This window comes from Guyanagaster necrorhizus (assembly GCF_019112545.1).
Source record: "Guyanagaster necrorhizus MCA 3950 unplaced genomic scaffold BT62scaffold_1, whole genome shotgun sequence".
Taxonomy (NCBI): Eukaryota; Fungi; Basidiomycota; class Agaricomycetes; order Agaricales; family Physalacriaceae; genus Guyanagaster; species Guyanagaster necrorhizus.
Window position 1 is genome coordinate 720,773 of NW_025064880.1, and position 18,182 is coordinate 738,954.

The 18,182-nt window shown below is 47.9% G+C and overlaps 7 protein-coding genes across 7 annotated transcripts; 4 read left to right on the forward strand and 3 right to left on the reverse strand.

Moving 5' to 3' along the window:
- Positions 1–7: 7 nt before the first annotated feature.
- Positions 8–2,981, forward strand: BT62DRAFT_925202 (trehalose phosphorylase). The gene is made up of 11 exons (XM_043184747.1): positions 8–458; positions 518–930; positions 986–1,071; positions 1,135–1,148; positions 1,202–1,254; positions 1,314–1,513; positions 1,573–1,749; positions 1,807–1,882; positions 1,937–2,196; positions 2,250–2,372; positions 2,421–2,981. The coding sequence occupies exons 1-11, from the start codon at positions 216–218 to the stop codon at positions 2,870–2,872; spliced, it is 2,097 nt and encodes a 698-aa protein (XP_043046145.1). The 5' UTR covers positions 8–215; the 3' UTR covers positions 2,873–2,981.
- Positions 2,982–3,024: 43 nt separating this feature from the next.
- BT62DRAFT_925203 (uncharacterized protein) lies at positions 3,025–4,099 on the forward strand. The gene is made up of 3 exons (XM_043184748.1): positions 3,025–3,217; positions 3,273–3,452; positions 3,503–4,099. Exons 1-3 carry the CDS (start codon positions 3,098–3,100, stop codon positions 3,947–3,949), a joined length of 747 nt encoding a protein of 248 aa, XP_043046146.1. The 5' UTR covers positions 3,025–3,097; the 3' UTR covers positions 3,950–4,099.
- A 202-nt stretch (positions 4,100–4,301) lies between these two features.
- BT62DRAFT_958631 (uncharacterized protein) lies at positions 4,302–8,721 on the forward strand. Its single transcript, XM_043188464.1, has 13 exons — positions 4,302–4,590; positions 4,645–5,181; positions 5,233–5,395; positions 5,449–5,633; positions 5,683–5,894; positions 5,947–6,124; positions 6,174–6,285; positions 6,345–6,529; positions 6,579–6,689; positions 6,738–6,968; positions 7,025–7,361; positions 7,411–7,991; positions 8,048–8,721. Exons 1-13 carry the CDS (start codon positions 4,309–4,311, stop codon positions 8,450–8,452), a joined length of 3,519 nt encoding a protein of 1,172 aa, XP_043046147.1. The 5' UTR covers positions 4,302–4,308; the 3' UTR covers positions 8,453–8,721.
- Positions 8,722–8,734: 13 nt separating this feature from the next.
- Positions 8,735–10,991, forward strand: BT62DRAFT_16743 (RCC1/BLIP-II). Its single transcript, XM_043179908.1, has 9 exons — positions 8,735–9,036; positions 9,090–9,300; positions 9,351–9,574; positions 9,623–9,840; positions 9,888–10,047; positions 10,107–10,195; positions 10,298–10,334; positions 10,390–10,436; positions 10,488–10,991. The coding sequence occupies exons 1-9, from the start codon at positions 8,774–8,776 to the stop codon at positions 10,835–10,837; spliced, it is 1,599 nt and encodes a 532-aa protein (XP_043046148.1). The 5' UTR covers positions 8,735–8,773; the 3' UTR covers positions 10,838–10,991.
- On the reverse strand, positions 10,773–12,295 carry BT62DRAFT_925205 (uncharacterized protein). Its single transcript, XM_043184749.1, has 2 exons — positions 11,518–12,295; positions 10,773–11,464 (listed from the first exon to the last, which is right to left on the reverse strand). The coding sequence occupies exons 1-2, from the start codon at positions 12,189–12,191 to the stop codon at positions 11,146–11,148; spliced, it is 993 nt and encodes a 330-aa protein (XP_043046149.1). The 5' UTR covers positions 12,192–12,295; the 3' UTR covers positions 10,773–11,145.
- A 200-nt stretch (positions 12,296–12,495) lies between these two features.
- On the reverse strand, positions 12,496–14,064 carry BT62DRAFT_925206 (uncharacterized protein). Its single transcript, XM_043184750.1, has 5 exons — positions 13,780–14,064; positions 13,684–13,720; positions 13,614–13,634; positions 13,470–13,562; positions 12,496–13,419 (listed from the first exon to the last, which is right to left on the reverse strand). The coding sequence occupies exons 1-5, from the start codon at positions 13,953–13,955 to the stop codon at positions 12,823–12,825; spliced, it is 924 nt and encodes a 307-aa protein (XP_043046150.1). The 5' UTR covers positions 13,956–14,064; the 3' UTR covers positions 12,496–12,822.
- A 63-nt stretch (positions 14,065–14,127) lies between these two features.
- BT62DRAFT_958632 (Ca-transporting ATPase) lies at positions 14,128–18,090 on the reverse strand. Its single transcript, XM_043188465.1, has 12 exons — positions 17,682–18,090; positions 17,390–17,628; positions 17,067–17,339; positions 16,553–17,014; positions 16,315–16,500; positions 15,454–16,257; positions 15,212–15,404; positions 15,134–15,161; positions 14,786–15,074; positions 14,483–14,734; positions 14,328–14,429; positions 14,128–14,280 (listed from the first exon to the last, which is right to left on the reverse strand). The coding sequence occupies exons 1-12, from the start codon at positions 17,797–17,799 to the stop codon at positions 14,239–14,241; spliced, it is 2,988 nt and encodes a 995-aa protein (XP_043046151.1). The 5' UTR covers positions 17,800–18,090; the 3' UTR covers positions 14,128–14,238.
- Positions 18,091–18,182: the final 92 nt, after the last annotated feature.

Sequence of the window (18,182 nt, forward strand, 5' to 3'; positions counted from 1 at the left end):
TACCCCATCTTGGCATCGTCCTCAGTAATGTCTGGCAAGACTTATCATCATTTTGAATCCAAGACTTCTGACGCCGTCAGGCGTCGCCTCTCTTCTGTATCCAGCAAGAAGCCTTATGTCGCTGCATCGTACTCTAGTCTGACCGTCAGTCTCCATCTCTCTCTCTCTCTCTCTCTCTCTTTCTCGCACTCCCATCCTAATGACCTATGTAGCCAATGTGGGCTGGTATCGCTGGCAATACAGTCAACAACAATACCCAATTCGAAATCGCGGTTTCTGTTCACGATTCGGTCTATAGTACCGACTTTGCGTCCACCATCATCCCCTACTCTGCAACAGACCTTGAGAAGACCGCCAAGACCATTGAACAGCACGTCTTGGAAACCCTCCGCAATTTCAGCAGCGAACATCTATGCAAGTTCCTTGGTGCCGGTGTCACTCTGTCGCTCCTTCGAGAAGTATGCTATACGTTTACCCTGCCCCAGCAATCAGATCTGATATATGCGCTTTCATTCAGTCTCCAAATTTGTGTACGCGCTTGTGGCTTGACATGGACATTGTTCCCATCGTCTTCAATATCAAGCCTTTCCACACAGACTCCGCAACACGCCCCAACATCAAACACCGCATCTCATCCACTACTGGTTCCTATGTTCCCTCTGGGGCCGAGACTCCGACGGTGTACGTGGATTCTGCTCACGTAGCTGCTGCGGACCCGCATCTCCAGGTTGGTGTCACAGGCCGTCTTCCTATCCCACGCACCCTCGATGAGCAAGCCGACTCCGCCGCACGGAAATGTATCATGTACTTTGGGCCCGGAAATAATCCTCGCCTTAGCATCGGTGCTCGGAACCAAGTTACCGTTGATGCCGCTGGCAAGATTCACTTGCTGGATGATCTTGATGAGTACAAGAAGACCGTGGGGCCTCGGTATGTCGGCTTTGCCTACTTTGTGGCATGGTCTCTTGCTCATTACAGTTTTAAGCACCTGGAATGCCGTCGTCAAGCTCGCAGATGAATTACGCGAAAAGCAAGTCAAGATTGGGTTCTTCTCTTCAACCCCACAAGGAGGTTAGTGCCCCCACAAAATTGATATATGACTGGTGATCTAATCCCGTCATGCAATTATTCTAGGTGGCGTTGCCCTGGTGAGAATAGCGCTCAAGCAATTCAATTACTTTCACCTGACATATCTTTGTAGATGAGACATGCCTTGATTAGGTTCTTGACCGCGCTTGATGTTGACGCTGCATGGTACGTGCTTTTTAAAGACTTTCCGGCAAGAATATTCACCGTACCCAACCATATGCAAGGTACGTTCCGAATCCGTCACCCCAGGTATTCAGAACCACCAAGAACAACCACAACATCCTCCAAGGTGTCGCTGCGGCAGATCTTCGTCTGACCCAAGATGCCAAGGAGAATTTTGATGCTTGGATCCTGAAGAACGGTCTTCGCTGGACCGCCGAAGGAGGTCCCTTGGCTCCTGGTGGTGTTGATGTCGCTTTCATAGGTGAGAATGTTATTCCCTGTTCTTACGCTTGACGTTTTCTTTACCGGCCATTTACATAGATGATCCCCAGATGCCCGGTCTTATCCCTCTGATCAAGAAAATCCGCCCCGAGCTGCCCATTGTCTACCGTTCACACATTGAGATCCGCAGCGATTTGGTCCATGTTGCTGGTTCACCGCAAGAGGAGGTGTGGAAATATCTGTGGAACAACATCCAACTTGCCGACTTGTTTATCAGTGAGTCGCAAGACTTGCACAACGTTACCTAGGCTCGTACTGATGTCACCACCCAAGGCCATCCGGTGAACAAATTCGTTCCTTCTGATGTACCCATCGAGAAGCTGGCGTTGCTTGGAGCTGCCACTGACTGGTCTGCGGATTTTTACCCCTGGATCAAACTCATATATTGATTTTATGTATCAAGGCTCGATGGTCTGAACAAGGATCTTGGTGCTTGGGATTCCGCCTACTACATGGGAGAGTTCCGCAGCCTGTGTGTCAAGGAAAAGATGAACGAACTTCGGTGGCCACACCGTAGCTATATCATCCAAATCGCCCGTTTCGACCCCGCAAAGGGTATTCCTAACGTTATCGACTCTTATGTCAAACTCCGACGTCTCCTCAAGGCCAAGTGCCCTGATCTCGAGGAAGACGAACACCCGCAGATGTTGATCTGTGGTCATGGTATGCTAATTGCATTTCTATGTATGTTGTCATGTTCACGTCTTCGTTTCCAGGCGCTGTGGATGATCCCGACGCCAGCATCATCTACGATCAAGTTATACAGTTGATCTATTCCGACGCGTACAGGGAGTATGCAAATGACTTCGTCGTCATGAGACTTCCCCCCAGTGACCAATGTAAGTTCATGTCCTGGTCGTATCCGAGGTAGACTGACGTTGGGATAGTGTTGAATGCTCTTATGTCTAATGCAAAGATTGCGTTGCAACTTTCGACTCGCGAAGGCTTTGAAGTCAAGGTCTCCGAGGCTATCCACGCTGGAATTCCGATCGTTGCCTCCATTACGGGTGGTATTCCTCTTCAAGTCGAGCACGGCAAGTCGGGCTATCTTACTCAGCCCGGTGACAACGCTGCTGTTGCCCAGCATCTCTTCGATCTCTTCACCGATGATGAGCTGCACAAGACTATGAGCAAGTATGCGAAGACGCATGTCTCTGACGAGGTTGGCACCGTGGGTAACGCCTTGGCCTGGCTGTACCTGGCCGTTATGTACGCTCGCGGCCTCAAAATCCACCCCAAGGGGGCTTGGTTGAATGACCTTGCTCGTGCCGAGACAGGAGAGCCTTATGCTGAAGGAGAACCGAGGCTGCCCAGGACTCGGCTTAACTTGCAGGGATGAATCCAATGATTGCATGGTATAGTTCTGCATCTATTAGTTTACATAGTCGCGGGTAGAAAATGTAGAAAATTATGTAGATTAGAGATATATCAAAAGTTTTGATCGCGTCGCGTTGTGTGCAATAGGCATGTGATCCTTGTGACGCGAAACTTTGTGGCTAACGTTGAAGACTTGTTCCCGACTAGCTGTATGACATAACGCTGCGTTTCTCCCGCTCGTGCCAAAATGGTTCAAATAGAGGTCGATATGTTTCTGCCGGGTGTCTCCCACTCCATGTCCAAGTTCAATACGTCCTCCAAGCGGGCCCGCCCCACTGAGGAAGACAGCCCTCCCAGTCGGCCTACTGTACGTCTTTCAGGAATGTCATCCTCACAAACTTCCTTGTTTCCTTTTCTCACAGAAACGCCTTACTCTCGCTTCGGGAGAGGCACTTCCTTCGCCACTGTTTTCGAATTCACTCCCCACCAGTGGCAGCAGTAGTCGGTACTCCTCTGAAGATTGGGTACAGCAGGCTGACGGCTTGAGCGTCGCAACACCAGGAGAATATGCACCAGACTCAGACGGCAACTCGGATACCATGGTGTGTGATTATTTTGATGCATTTTTTGTGGGACCTAACGGCGGTCGTAGGACTTGGATGATGAATCTTTTGCCCTTTCTCGTGGCCCAGAGAGACCCGTACTATTACCTCTGCAAACAACGTTTCCCAGCACATCTCATAGGTACGACGCCTTCGCAGCACACCGCCAGTCACCGCAGAATTTATCACCGTCGTTCACCGACGCCAATGCATCGCAACCACTCATAAACCATGCTCAGGGCTCGTCTCCACTTTCAATTGATATCACGCCACCCACCCCCGAGACAGTAAGAGTCGACGGCGGTATTGTTGATGTGACAAGGTCTCGCACACCAGTCTCAGACAGTCCTACGCCCCTGAATATCCCCATGGATTCTGGAGGACCGAGATCAGGCATCCTGTCTCCCACCAAAAAGCTACGCATTTCTATGGGTCCACGTTTAGATTGCGAAAAGTGTCGACTTGGTGTGAAGGGACATTGGATGCATTTATATTAAGCGATTATGAATTTATGGACCGTTAAATAATCTTTGTACACTTCTCCGTCTACCTTATGATTCCATGTACCCATCTGTATACGGGTAGATTTATTTTGACCGTAACGTCAACGGTAATGAGCATTTAAATAAATAATGATTCCTTATGGCTGTGATCTGGCTGGAGATGAGCTGAGAGGAATTGAACTAAATTTCTAATGTCCCTCTTACTCAGAAAAGCCAGACGACGAGACTGCGAATGCTTCAATTTTCCACTGTCATTTGCCATCGTTTCGTTCCGGGCCGATTCGGACCGGACACGTCCACACAACCAAATACATTTTCCAAATTTTTGACTTTTATTTTTAGACTCATCATAAATGTCCACGACTCTCCCGCTCTTTTGGAATCTCTCTTCGTCGTCAAAGAAAGAGCGTATAGATGCCTCTGTCAAGCTTATTTCGTCATTAGAACAGTTCCAAGCACAGTTCGCTAAGGATTCTTCAGATACTTCTGAGGATGAAAGCCAAGAGGACGACAAAATCGACCCCTTGGACAAGTACAATGCCCATGATGTGTCCTATTCAGTGCGGCGTCTTATTCGTGGACTAGCGAGTCCGAGGGAGAGCAGCAGATTAGGGTTTTCAGTCGCACTGACAGAAGTAAGTTCAAATCCTCTCCTTTTGATTGCTTTTTTCATGTACACTCCCCGATAGCTTCTGTCTAGAATTCTGACGTTCTCATGTTCACAAGTACTATCGCTGATCATTGATGCTACGAAAACTCAAAAGTCCATGACTGGACAAGAAGAGAGGGATGTCCTGTTTGCTCGTCTTTTTGGAATCACCGCGGTCATCCAGTCAGGCTTATTTATTCGAACGGATCCTTTGCCCGAATCTGCATCTTCCTCTACATCTGCATCGTCCCTACAGAGCTTCAAGGACATCATTTCAGAGTTGGTTTCCCTCGGAGAGAAGAAAAGCTGGCTTCGCGAAAGTGCTTGGTGGACGATCCTTCTGGCATTCGAAGCCCTCAACTCGTCGAGTGTCGCTTGGAAGGAGGAGGGTTTCGGTTATTCCATAGAGACGACCTTGGGCAGTAACTCTCAGTGGACGCCTGAAAAGGTAGCGCTGATGCTGAAACTCCAGTATTTGTGCCCCAATCGCGATTGGCGGAAATACACGTCCCCGATGTTCAAAACTCCTGATTTGCTTAGCACTGGAAATTACCATACTCTGGGACAAATACTTAAGGTCTGTCCCCATCTCTTCTACTTCAGCAGTTTCCTGAGGATATTCGTATAGGACATTGACGATGAAGAAAGTAGCTCCAAATCTTCCGGAAGCTCATGGAAGCCTGAGTTGAATTTTGTTTGGGACATAATATTCGATTATCTGCTTCCCCTTCCAGAGTATAATCAACAGGCGAAGGGGACTTTTCCTGAATTTTTCAGAATAGTCGTTGACGGTATATCTTATTTATCTGTACACAAATTGTCATCGCTGAACGTCTCTTCGCAGAGTGTCTGTTTTCCTCCACGTCCTCTCCAGAACGAAAGTACTGGGGGTTTCAAGTTTTCCAAAAGGCTTTGCCACGACTACCGGCTGATGATATTCCTATGATCTTTACGAAAAACTTTATGCGAACTTGGATCAACCACTCATCCAAACCAGATCGATATCTATACAAGGCAGCCAAACAAACTGTGAGTTATTTCTTCTATGTGCGTACCGCATATCTGATATCTTACGTAGGTTATCGAAGTTGCCAATTTCGTGAAGGAGAGGCCACAGCTGGGTCTGGGACTGATCGTCCAACTCACTGGTGTGAACGGTAGTCGGCAGTTTGACCAGTTGACCAAGACAAAAACCGTTGAATCCATCCTTTCTTCGATGAATGCAGATGGCATTATTCACTACGTGGACCATCTAATTTCTCAGTTCAATGGAAATGAAGGCGTAGACAAGTATGGTTTCATCGGCATCTATACGATCTTGCCTATTAAATGCATCGAACAGGAATGACACAAAAGGTCTCAATGCACGTAGATCATGGGTTATGGATCAGCTCGTAGCGCTGATTAGAAATGGCTCAATGCCCAAACGAGATGACTGGATCCGACAGATCTTGGAGTGGTTTGTGGTCCATGGTTTCTTCATTATACGGACACCCGCTAAGCAGAGTTCGTTTCGTGGTGTATGTTGTCCTTTTATGCGTTTGAATTCCTTATACTTATCTTCTGCAGACGGAATGTGTACTCGAACCGCCGCTGTCCGATGCTCTCAGGCTGTACAGTCGCAGTCGACTCTTGAGCTGTCTTTCCGACCTCACAAGTCAGGCTATGACAATAACTAACGGTAACCGCAATGAAAAATACATACATGGTTTCCGCTCACTATTATTTCTTGTGCTTTAGAGGTCGGAACGAAAGCTTTAAAATCTTCAGCCATGGCCTCTGATGGAGACTTTTGGATACACAAAGTTGTTGCTACCATTGAAGAGCTGAAGAAAGACAAGAACGCGTTGTATCTTTTGGATCATGACGAAGAGGTCCGCGCTCTTCGAGCGAAAGCCAAAGAGCTAGATGCTCATCTAAGAAAGGTAACCTTATTCGTACCGAGGAACTTATATGTTGATCGCAAGCTTTTAGGTCACCTCCGGTAGTGACGCGGCGCAAGGGTGCCAGCTATTACTTTTAGGGCTAGTAGTCCATGAATACTGCGCCAATGAAGAAGATGGCACGGCGGTAGAAACTCTGGAGGTATGCAGACTGCTTCATGGGAAGTGTTTTGGGCTTACTGTGCCGTAGTCGTGTATCGACCTCGTCGAACGCCTGTTTCCTCGCAATAAGACCAGCAAGAAAAAGGCCGCCAAAGTCGACGATGACAATGAAGAGGCTCCAGAACCCATTGATGGCTTAATAGACATCATCATCGGTCTATTAGAGAAGCCTACGGCATACCTACGAGTTATCGTGAACCAGGCTTTTGCATCTTTGTCAGCTTTAGTGAAAGAGAGTTCCATCGATCTGATTCTTGCGGTAAGGCCCCTGAACAACGATAGAAAACCCCCTTCTGACATGCTCCAATTATATAGCAACTCGAAACTCGAGATCTCAGTGCCGGAGGTTCAGAGGATGTCAGTGAAGACGAAGATATATCTGGAGATGAAGATGATGAAGATCGAAGCGAGTCCGCCAGCGAGGAACAGAGTGGCGACGAGGCAGACGATGACGATGCTGGAGAGGAAGTGGACGAAGAGCTTCGGAACAAGATCCTAGAGGCCCTGAAAATGACCGGCGTCGAACCTGTCACTGACGATACAGATGATGACGATTTGATGATGGACGATGATCAGATGCTGGCACTAGATGGACACCTTGCGGAGGTTTTCAAGTCCAGAATGCAAGCCGGGAAGACTCGTATGTCTAACGGTCGGTGATAATCATTTCGTATCCAGAACAACACTAATACTATTTCAAGACGTTGATGCACAACGTAAAGCCACCCATTTCAAAAACAGGGTGCTCGACCTTGTCGATCTGTTCGTCAAGAAGCAGCCGTCGAGTCCCCTTGTGATCAATCTCATTCTGCCTCTGGTCGACCTGACCATTTCCTCTGGCACCGATGAACAGCAGCTCTCTGACAAAGCTAAAGGTATTCTCCGATCTCGTATAGGAAAAGCCAAAAATATGCCTGCTGCCCCTGTGGCTCAAGTCACATCCATTGTCCAATCACTACACGCCCACGCACGTAAAGCACGTTCATCAGAACTGTTGCCTACTTTGAGCTCTTGCAGCCTATATCTTGCCAAGGTCTTGGTGGCTCAACAGGGCGTAACGCAGGTGCTTGATACGTACCGGGAATCCCTAGTCGATTACTTGACCCGCAAGAATTCTGCTTTGAATCTCAACTTTTTCCAAGAACTCATGGTGCAGTTCCCGGCACTTGGATGGCGGTTACGACAGGATATCGTTGACTCATCCAAAAAAGCGATCAATGTGTATCGACAGTGTCAGGCACTCCACCTGATACACGGCCTTGTCGCTCAATTGTCCTCCATTGTACGGATGGTCCATCTTTTCTGCTGTATTCAACATAGGACTCACATCATTTTCAGGAGACATCAGATGCGGACGTAGTAGGATTCATGACAGCGTTGCGTGAAGCATTACATGAGCTTATGAATGATGCATGCGACGACAAGGCATCTGTCAACACCACCCAGATGAGGGATCTATTCAAACTGGCCTTGTTGTCGATAAGACAAACATCTCGACTCCCTTCATCACCAGATGTTGAAGCCATTTGGGCGCCGTCGAGTTGGGAAAAGCTGTTAAAGAAGCTATCTGCTTCGCCAGGATTCAAGTCATCGACTTCTATCCACGCGATGTGCAATGAGGTGGTAAAGCAGACCACGAAGGCTAAGTATACCGGGGAAAAAGAAGAGTCGGTGGGAGGCAAGAGAAAGAGGGATGGTGTAGATGCAACTAGTAAGCGCAAGAAGAAAAAGGCTCAACACTAAGGGTTTCCGTCACTCTGAGCATGTCAGGACCATTGCTTTCTTCTCTACTACGGGGTGCTTTATTCACAACTACGAGTACATGAAACGAGTATCTAATTATGCAACGAGCGTCTACGCTACATCTCAGTTGGACAGTCAGGTATGCTGATCAACCGTCTCGGCGGCTATGAGCACTGTGGAAGCATGAAGCAGGGCTAAAGATCAGTACCTACGTTTAGTATACAACTTGTTATACTACCTAAATTCAAATAAACTTTTTTGTTGCAGGTTTTCGGGCCGGCTCTTTCTACGCGCTCCATCATCTGAGACCCTTCTTCCTCCATGTATAGACGAGCGACCTTCACTCTAAGGTCAAGGTTACGCCACATCCACACTTCTTCAACTCTCCGTCAGCAACGTGCATCGCGTGCAATCATAGCGTCTTCAGTCTTTATTTCTGGTGCCTTAATATGGTGTTCGAACAAGGAAATCATACACAATGACAGTGAATGGCCTGGTCCTTCGCAAACATCTTCAAAAGTAACTCGAGACAGCGACGTGAAAGACTCAAAGGCGCTACAGTCACTTGTCTGGGGCTCTAACAAGTGCGTGGTGCCGCCCTTTAACATCTCTTACCGCCCTTATATGATAATACCAGGTCCAAAACGCTGCTATTGGGCAAGGAAGACCCAGATTCTATCCGCACGCCTGCCATTGCAGAATGGTTGGAAGATGTCGCACTCAGAGATCTCGTCCTACACAAGGACCATGCTGCGTGTGTAGACGCTCGAGGAGACGTGTATCAATGGGGAGCAGGATACTTTGGCTCCGCAAAACATGATAGCCCTGCACTGACACTACAAAAGAAGGTGCGATATCCCGTCTTCCGTTGGATAAAGATGTCTCACTTGACGTTCAGAATATCGTACAACTTCAGTTGACAGAATCAAAGTTGTACGCTCTTTCCGCATCTGGGAAAATTTATGCTATGGAAGCATCCGCTTCAAGGCAGTCGTTGTCTCCCGGATCCCCCACATCGGCGTCCAGCTACCCTTGGTGGAGTATGGGCTGGCTGTGGGGTGAAGAGGAGGTTGTTGATTTTGTAGAGATAAAGCCCCAGCAACAATTGAAAAGATGCGAATCGTAGGCCCTTTTATATCTCATAATACTTCATTTTGAAAATATTTCGAGATTTGTGTCGATGTCCGCCGGAAACGACCATTTGTTGGCATTAACAAACATGGAGAGGGCATTTGCCCATCCCGTGAACAGTAATGCCAACGTATACGGCCAGCTTGGGTTCCGGAGAATCCAAGTTCCCGACCTTAGTCATCCTTTCGGTCATTCCGTTCTACCAGTACAGCTTGTACCAAGATCACTTAGTGATGTTCGCTCAGGAAAAGATCAGGGTATGTGCATGTTCTTGTATTCACCGTTGCATTTAGTTATTTTGCAGAAGCCTGGAAGGACAACGACACAATCAGATTCTCTCCGACTATTTATGAGATTCCTTCGCTACGTGACGTTTCAGTCAGCCAGGTGGCTGCAGGTGGACGGAATAGTTTTATTCGAACGACTACCGGTAAAGTGTTGGGCTGGGGCGCAAATGAATACGGGTAAGGACCTTAACAGCGGTCGTTTCAGTGGAGCCGACTCGTCTTATTTGTTTGTTCAGTCAGATCGGATTAGGTGGTAGTATCATTGTGCCAATGATCACGGTTCCAACTGAGGTTATTCCATGGCAAATATCTCACAGGACGCAAAGTAAATGCGTCGATATCTCTGCGGGTGGGTGTCCTAGAGTCGTCGTCAGCTCTTGCAGAAAGCTGAAAGTTTTAGCAGGAGGTGATTTGACTTGTTTCAAAGTGGAATATCCGGAAGAAGGCAAAGTGGACATCTACATGTGCGGAAATGGCCAGTGGGGTGGGCTCGGCAATAATTTATTCAGCAATTCTCAGGGTACGCCGGTGCGGGCGAGGAATATTGGAAATCTGTCTGAATGTCGGTATTAAACCAGTTTCGGTCTGGATACTTATTCATTTACTCTGATATGCAGATAGCGATGCTACCCAGAATATGGTACCAATTGTCCCGCGATCAGCGAGCGTATCTCAAACGGGCCATGTTCTATTGACGCTTGACACATCGGATGGTGGGAGAGCAGGGTGCGATCTCTTGGCTTGGGGCAAAAATCAAGATTACGAGCTTGGGAATGGAAAAAAGTCGAGCGTTCCTGTTCCGACCACGATCAATATGGGCGACGAGAGGACTATTCTCCGAAAACGAAAGGAAGCGAAAGTGATGGATCTTCAAGGTCGGTTATGGAGGGGCAAGGTTGAGGTTGAACAGACCGCCGTAGCCGGATACAGCAATAGCGTAGTATATTGGAAAATACGGAAATTGTGACAGATGTATTGCACAAGGTCGAGGCAGATCCCTGGTTCATTTATTGTAAAGCAAGGAAATATGTAGATATGTCGCTATGTGGTAATCAGAACTGAGCAAAGGGTAAAGTTTGGCTGGCGATAGTAGGATAGTATGACAACAATGACGGACGGAAAAACACATTACTGTATGCAAACAGAGAATGCTGTGACAATCGGCAAATAACTGTGAAGCAAATGTAGTGCGAATTCCAAGAAATAGAGAGAAATACAATACAATGAAATTAGATCATCTTCATGACTGCACGTTCGTCTCCTCAACATCTCCAACTAAGGATAGCAGGACACAAGTAAGACTTGTAATCCATTCTGCTTAACCCACTTGAGTGATGCCTGGTTCCCTTTTCTCTTGATATCCTTACGCAAGGCAGACCTGCTGGGGTGCATGGCGCTCTGAACAGCTGCAAGACCCTGTCCGCGAACAGCGAGATAATCTCGAATATTTACAAACGCTTGGGACTTGATGAGAGTTTTTGCAGACGTGAGCGAAGTCGGAATGGAGGACGTTACTAATCCCAGTTCGATGATGAGAGACTGAAGCAACCGTAAGTGACATACAGTCTCCTTCGCTGCCGGATTGGTAAGGAATCTAGGACACATGCGAGTGAGATGAAGGGGGTATGGGACTCAGATTGGACATACGAGGTTATGTAACGGACAGCATCATCGTATAATGAAGTGACAGCATCGCCCCTTTCAGATATTCCCTCTGATATGTCGTCCACAATAGGACGGGTGCCCAAACCTGCATGAGACTCAGCGTTCTTGGACTTACGAGAACGTCTGCGCTTAGATTTGGGCATCGGCAGCGAAGCCTTGGTCAGGGTCGCTACTGACGACGGTCGCTCTGGAGGTTGCGAAGAAGCTGCGGCGGATGTTGCAGCAGAGGGCAACCGCTTCTTCTTTCGCTTGCAAGCCTTCGCCTTTCGCTTTGGGGCGGTTGCGGTGAGGGAAAGACCGGCGAAGTCAGAAGATAGGCTGATGGAAGAAGTATCATCAGAAGCTTGAGATACAACAGGGCTCGGAGTCGAGAGACCACTGTGAGTATTAAGGGTACCGGGTGGATCAAGAAGGACGAAATCATCCTCTGATAAAGGGAAAAGGCTGCTTTCAGTCGATAGGTCGGATTGCGATAAAATGCCAGAGGATGCGACGCTCCAAACAATCTCGTCGTCGGAGTCGACGTCCTCAGACAAGGTGAATGACTGAGAAGACTTGGTAGACGATGAGCGGGACCTCAGCGACACCATGTCGAACGACGAGGTGGTCGAGACGGAGGTGAAGGTTGGCGATGACAGACCGCTCGACATCGACATGGTGGTAGCCGTGAAGAAGGCTGACCGGCCGCAATGAGGCCTCTTTTTCAAATTAAGCAGTGATTGGCTTCTGGTCTATCCTGCGTCTTACCTGTCCTACGCCCGTGTCTGAATATTCAAGAAAAAACATCAACGTCCGCTGTGCTGTTTCCCCGAGTTTGATTTCAGATTTACGCTTTGAGTTAACGTTAACCGCTGATTCTACTAGTCCTCGACATGACCTTTTAATTTTTTACCTCCGTTTTCTATGCAGCTTGTCATTCGTTACAGCTTGGTTCTCTTCTTTAAACAGACTTCTATACACGCCGCCAGCCACACAAACAACTTCAAAACTGTTATTATAAGCGCCAGTCTTATGAACATACGTTAAGATATACTTATATGTCATAAATAAACCCACATGGATAGAAGAACAAGGTCCTGCAAGATGCAAGGTAAGAAATGTCAAGATATATCGACGAAAAAAATGCTAATTCAATGAACATGACAATCAAGGGTATCCAGCAGCGCAAGCAAGCACAAAACGATCAACGGGGAATATAACGATGTTTGAAAGGCTGATAATAATAATAATGGTGGAACCAAGCCATCCTTCGGGACTGCTAGAGTCAGAAGGGGCCCCTTACTCCATCTACTGCAAATCCTGGGCGCCCAGGACCGCCATGACCGCCGCGTTGACCACGACCTGATAGATGTAAGATAGGATCTGTGGATCGTCACTGGTACCCTCCTCAACCGTGCCGGTTGGAACAACAATATTATTGCTGGAATACGTTGACCAAACCGATGTGCTGGAAGCAGAAGCTGACGACCAATCGTGAGAAGAAGAAGACGACGGCGACGACGACGACGACGATGCCGAAGACGAGGAAGAGGAAGAGGAGGACCAGGTCGAAGACGAAGACGCTGTTGTTGGGCTCCAAGTGGAACTGGAGCTGGAGCTGGACGAACTCCAAATGGAACTCGTTGAAGTAGTTGTTGGGGTCCAGGTGGTACTAGTGGTCGTTGGCGTCCACTGAGAACTGGAGCTAGTGGTCGAGGGGGTCCACTGGGAAGTGGTACTGGTCGTCGTGGGTGTATACACATAAGTGGTTGATGAGCTCGAAGATGTTCCTGAATTGCCACTGTTGAAAGTCCACGTCCCGTAGAGGACACCAACCGATTCATCGGCGAAGAAGTCGAAGAGACCACGAGACAAATCCAAGCCTCCGTAAGGACAACCGGGGCACTAAGGAAGGGATATTAACCCTGAAACTATGGTCGCGACAGGCCACTCACTTCGTCCATAATTGTTGCAGTCGTCGTCTTTCCACCGTATGTCATGGTAATAGTCTGGAAACAGTAAGGACCAGGATACCCACTCCCATATTGCTGCGGATAACATTCAGCTACGGAGAGTTAATTGCAAATGGGATGATTTACATCGGAATTGAGGGCGACAATCTGGGGAGAACGTTAGTGGATTTCATATGGCGGCCCTCGAGAGACTCACGTAATCGGTTGAGACACTCGTGGATCCACAAGAACCTCTAAGGACGGAAAGTCAGATTATTGGAAAAGACCAAGTATACTGGGTAGCTATACTGACAACCCCACATCATAATAGGTCCATCTGGCGTTATCGTATCGCTTAACAAAAGTGTTGAGGTCTCCGCGAGCTCGTTTAGCGACGCCATTATGGCGATGGGCGTGAATGTTGTCGTGAGGAACGGCGAGGGCAGCGAGGGACAGGGCGAGAGTAACGAAGGGTATATAGAAAAACATGACTTTAAATGCTTTGGTACTGGTTTTTTATCGATAGAAAAACGTAAAATGACGATTATCAAAGGAGGGGAAGGGAAGTGAGCATCTGGAGGGCTTTACGGCCAGGAGGGACAATGGCGAGAAAGGCTGAGGCTGACAGGCGGGCCCAACAGTCGACTGAAAGGGGTTGATCGTACCAAATATGTGCATACACATACAAGATCGCCACATCAATCTTCCTTACACCTCGTGCGTTTCAATCAGATACAGCAATTATCAGGACTACTTTATGTCGTGCAACACTCTATTCTATTTTTGCCCTCGAAGGGGGGTCAATATACATCGTCTGAGATTGATTTAGCGAGGATTATAAGACGAGGCCATGGGACGTACCGAAACCAATTTCAGCACTTCGTCAATCAGTATCACAGGAGCGCTAATGTATATGACGGCTTTCCATTCATCCCAGTTCAACGGAGTGATGGCGAACAATGTCTAAAGCACCTTGATCAGAAAACCCCGGACGTAGTAGAAGCAAAACTACTCACCGTAAAGAATGGTACATAGAGAATCATGAAGTGTAGTCCCATGCTCAGAGTGATTGCCGCCACGAGGAACGGATTTTTCCACACCGGAAGCCTTAGCAAACTTTCGTTCTCCGACAAAGAGTTCATGGCGTTAAACATCTCCACGACTACCAAGATGGACAAACTGATGGTAGTTGCTCGCTTGGCCATCTCATTTGAGAACATTTCACATCCGATGTCTGGGAAAAGTACCGAACACTGATGGAAGTGCGTCTATGGGCTGTTTGTGAGGGAGAACTTAAGTTGAGAACACTGGGTACGCACCAATTCGTAAAATGATATCTGCGGTCCATTGGTATAGAACATGAACCACCAAGCGTATCCAAAGACGGTTGCACAACCGACATACATTCCGATGACCATATATCTGATGAAGAGCCATTTGCCGACAAGCGGCTCACGACTGTTTCTAGGGGGCACCCTCATAATGGAGTGATCTGCGGGATTGAATCCCAATGCGGTCGCCGGTAAGCTGTCCGTTACGAGATTGACCCACAATAGTTGGACGGGAATTAGAGCTTCAGGCATGCCAAGAAGAACGGTTAAGAATATGCTGGAAACAGCCTTCCATGAATAACGGCGGTCAGCAGAATCGAACAAATGAAGGCTAACCTAACAACCTCGCCAATGTTAGAGGATACTGAAAACTTCGGTTAATAGAGGTATCCAGAGAGATAAAAAGAAACATACTGAGGTAACGTATAAACTGTTTAGTATTATTATAAATAAGCCTACCCTCTTCGACGGCCTTCTCTATGGTCGCGAAATTCGAATCGGCCAGAACCATATCAGCAGCTAGTTTTGCGACGTCTGTACCACTTCCCATTGCGACACCTATGTCAGCTTTCTTCAGTGCAGGTGCATCATTAACGCCGTCACCGGTCTGTAAAGCAGTTGAGGACATGCTACCCATGGACAAAGTGTTGACGTACCATGGCCACAACAAGTCCGAGACCTTGTAGTAAATCTACAAGCTGACTCTTATGGCCAGGTTCCGTACGCGAGAACAGACTGGCTCTTTGGACAGCAACAATTTTCTCCTCTTGCGTAAGCTGGTCCAACTCCCGTCCCGTGTAGCTCTTGCCAGTCAAATCTTCGTCCTCGTCGAAGATTCCTATTTGCCTGCAAATAGTCTCGGCTGTTCCTTTGTTGTCGCCGGTTATACAAACAACACGAATGCCAGCGGCTTTGCAATTGGCCACTGCGCCCTTCACTTCAGGGCGCGGAGGGTCAAGCATGCCTACAAGAGAAACGAACACTAGGTTCTGTTCAAATCGGGAATAGTCCTTGGAACTTTCAGACAGGTAATGAGCAGAGTCGACATCTTCAACTTTGGTGTATGCCATGGCGAGTGTCCGAAGGCCTTTGGATCCATACGTGAGAGTCCGTTCCAATAGTGCCTCCCGAAGCTCAGGCGTCATAGGTATTGTTTTCCCATTGACCTGGATCGAGGTGGATCGTTCCAGGATAGATTCGGGGGCCCCTTTGACAAAAAGGGCGCCTCCCTGTTCTAGTTTCACCAACACCGACATCATCTTACGGTCCCGAGAGAATTCGAAGGTGAGGAGCCGAGGAATAGCCCTTTCGAAGTACTCATTAACGGCGCTGGTCCGGTCAGAGGGTGACAACGAGGACAACGATTTCTTGACTTCGGCGTCAATGCAGCCGATCTTTTCGACAAGGACTTTCAATGCGGCCTCGGTTGGTTCACCAACATTGGTGTACGTGTCCTTATCCTGAAACAGGTGACTGCGTCAGAAGGCTTTCGCGGAGTGATTGACATCTCAACGCACAGAATGGTAGACGATCTTAGAGTCATTGCATATAGAACTGATCTCAGCCAATCTTTGTAGAGTGTCTGATGACGATTCTGCTGGATCTCCTTTGCCATCCACAGACGTTACCGATCCGTAGGGCGAGAAGGTGGTGCCTTCAACGACGAATTCACGGGGACGGCCTGATTCATCAACAATGACGAACTAAACAAGAACGTCAGCCATCTGTTTCCATACCGCTATATATCAGACGTACATTCGAAACACTCATTTGATTCGTGGTCAATGTCCCTGTCTTGTCAGAGCAGATGACGTTTGTACATCCTAGAGTTTCGACACTGGGCAAGTTACGGACGATAGCGTTATTCTGGGCCATTTTCTTGGTGCCGAGTGCTAGGCATGCAGTGATGACAGCAGCAAGACCCTCTGGAATTGCGGCGACAGCCAAGGCCACTGCAATTTTGAAGTAGTATATGGCACCGCGTAGAGCACCTTGATGTGAAGGGTCCCAGAAATGGCGTATATTGACTATCCAAACAAGAATGCATATGACGGTGATGACTTTAGCCAGGGTGTCTCCGAAATCGTCGAGCTTGCGCTTCAAAGGCGTCTTGTCTGAAATCTGCGATATGATGGATTTGTGAATATCACCAATGGCAGTATGTTCTCCGGTAAAAACAACGATTGCTTTCGCGTTCCCGTTAACCACGGTTGTTCCCTAGTTGGCGATGTGTTAATACGTGAACTAGTGGCAAGTAGACATGGCATACAGAGAACAAGATATTAATCATGTCCTGCTTGACAGCTCTAGCATCGGCAACGACATCAACAGACTTGTTGACACTTATACTTTCTCCCGTTAAAATAGCTTGGTCGAGCCTGAAGCTACTCGATGATACGGAGATTAATCGGCAGTCTGCTGGTATCTTATCTCCCACAGATATGGATATGATATCACCAGGAACAAGTTCTGAGGCATGAATTCGCGCAAGCTGGCTGGACCTTATGACCTTGGCTTCATCCGGCGAGTATTCTTTCAAAGCCTATCGTAGAATTTAGAGAGATTCGGAGAGACATTTAAATCGAAGCGTACGTCTATTGCTCTTTCGGCATTCGTTTCCTGGATGACGCCAACAGTCGCATTGGCCGCTAAAATGAGAAATATGACTAGTGGCTCCACGAACGCAGTGCCGGAAAGACCGCCTTCGGTATCCTCGAAGATGGCAAGGACGAATGAAACGACAGCGGATCCAAGTAGGATGAGGACAAGCTGATCTTTGAATTGCTCTAGAATTAGCTCCCAGAGAGGAGTAGGAGGATCTTCGGGTAGCTCTAAAGCGATTGAGTGAGGAATTGCGGCCCTGAAGCATGGAATGTACTCGTACCATTCTTCCCATACAGCTCAGCATGCTTAGCGGCTTGGGCAGAAGTTAGACCGCGGGCTGGGTCCACGCCAAAATGTTGAAGTATTTCTTCCGGAGACTTTGTCCAGGGAGCTTCCATGATACCGGGGTATGAAGAACGAAAGCAGACGGGTATTCAAGCTATATCGTCTAGTTGGCCGAAAATATGGGTGACAAGGAAAAAGAGTCTGAGATCGCCCAGCGAGAATTTGAAGGAACGATGGATGCTCCACGTGGAAGTACGCGGCCACGTCACCTCCCGAACATTCGACCATACTCGACCATACCATACCATCCGGTAAGCCTGTTACCGCTTGATCCTTGCTACTATACCGTTGTTGGCCACTGGTACTGCCTGGTATTGGTGTATTACCATCGTACTGCTTGGTGATCACCATGTGAAAGACGACCAGAATCTCGGTTAGGAACACTGCTCCTGCCTACGGCAATAACCCAGCCAGATTACCATCAGGCGTTGCTCGC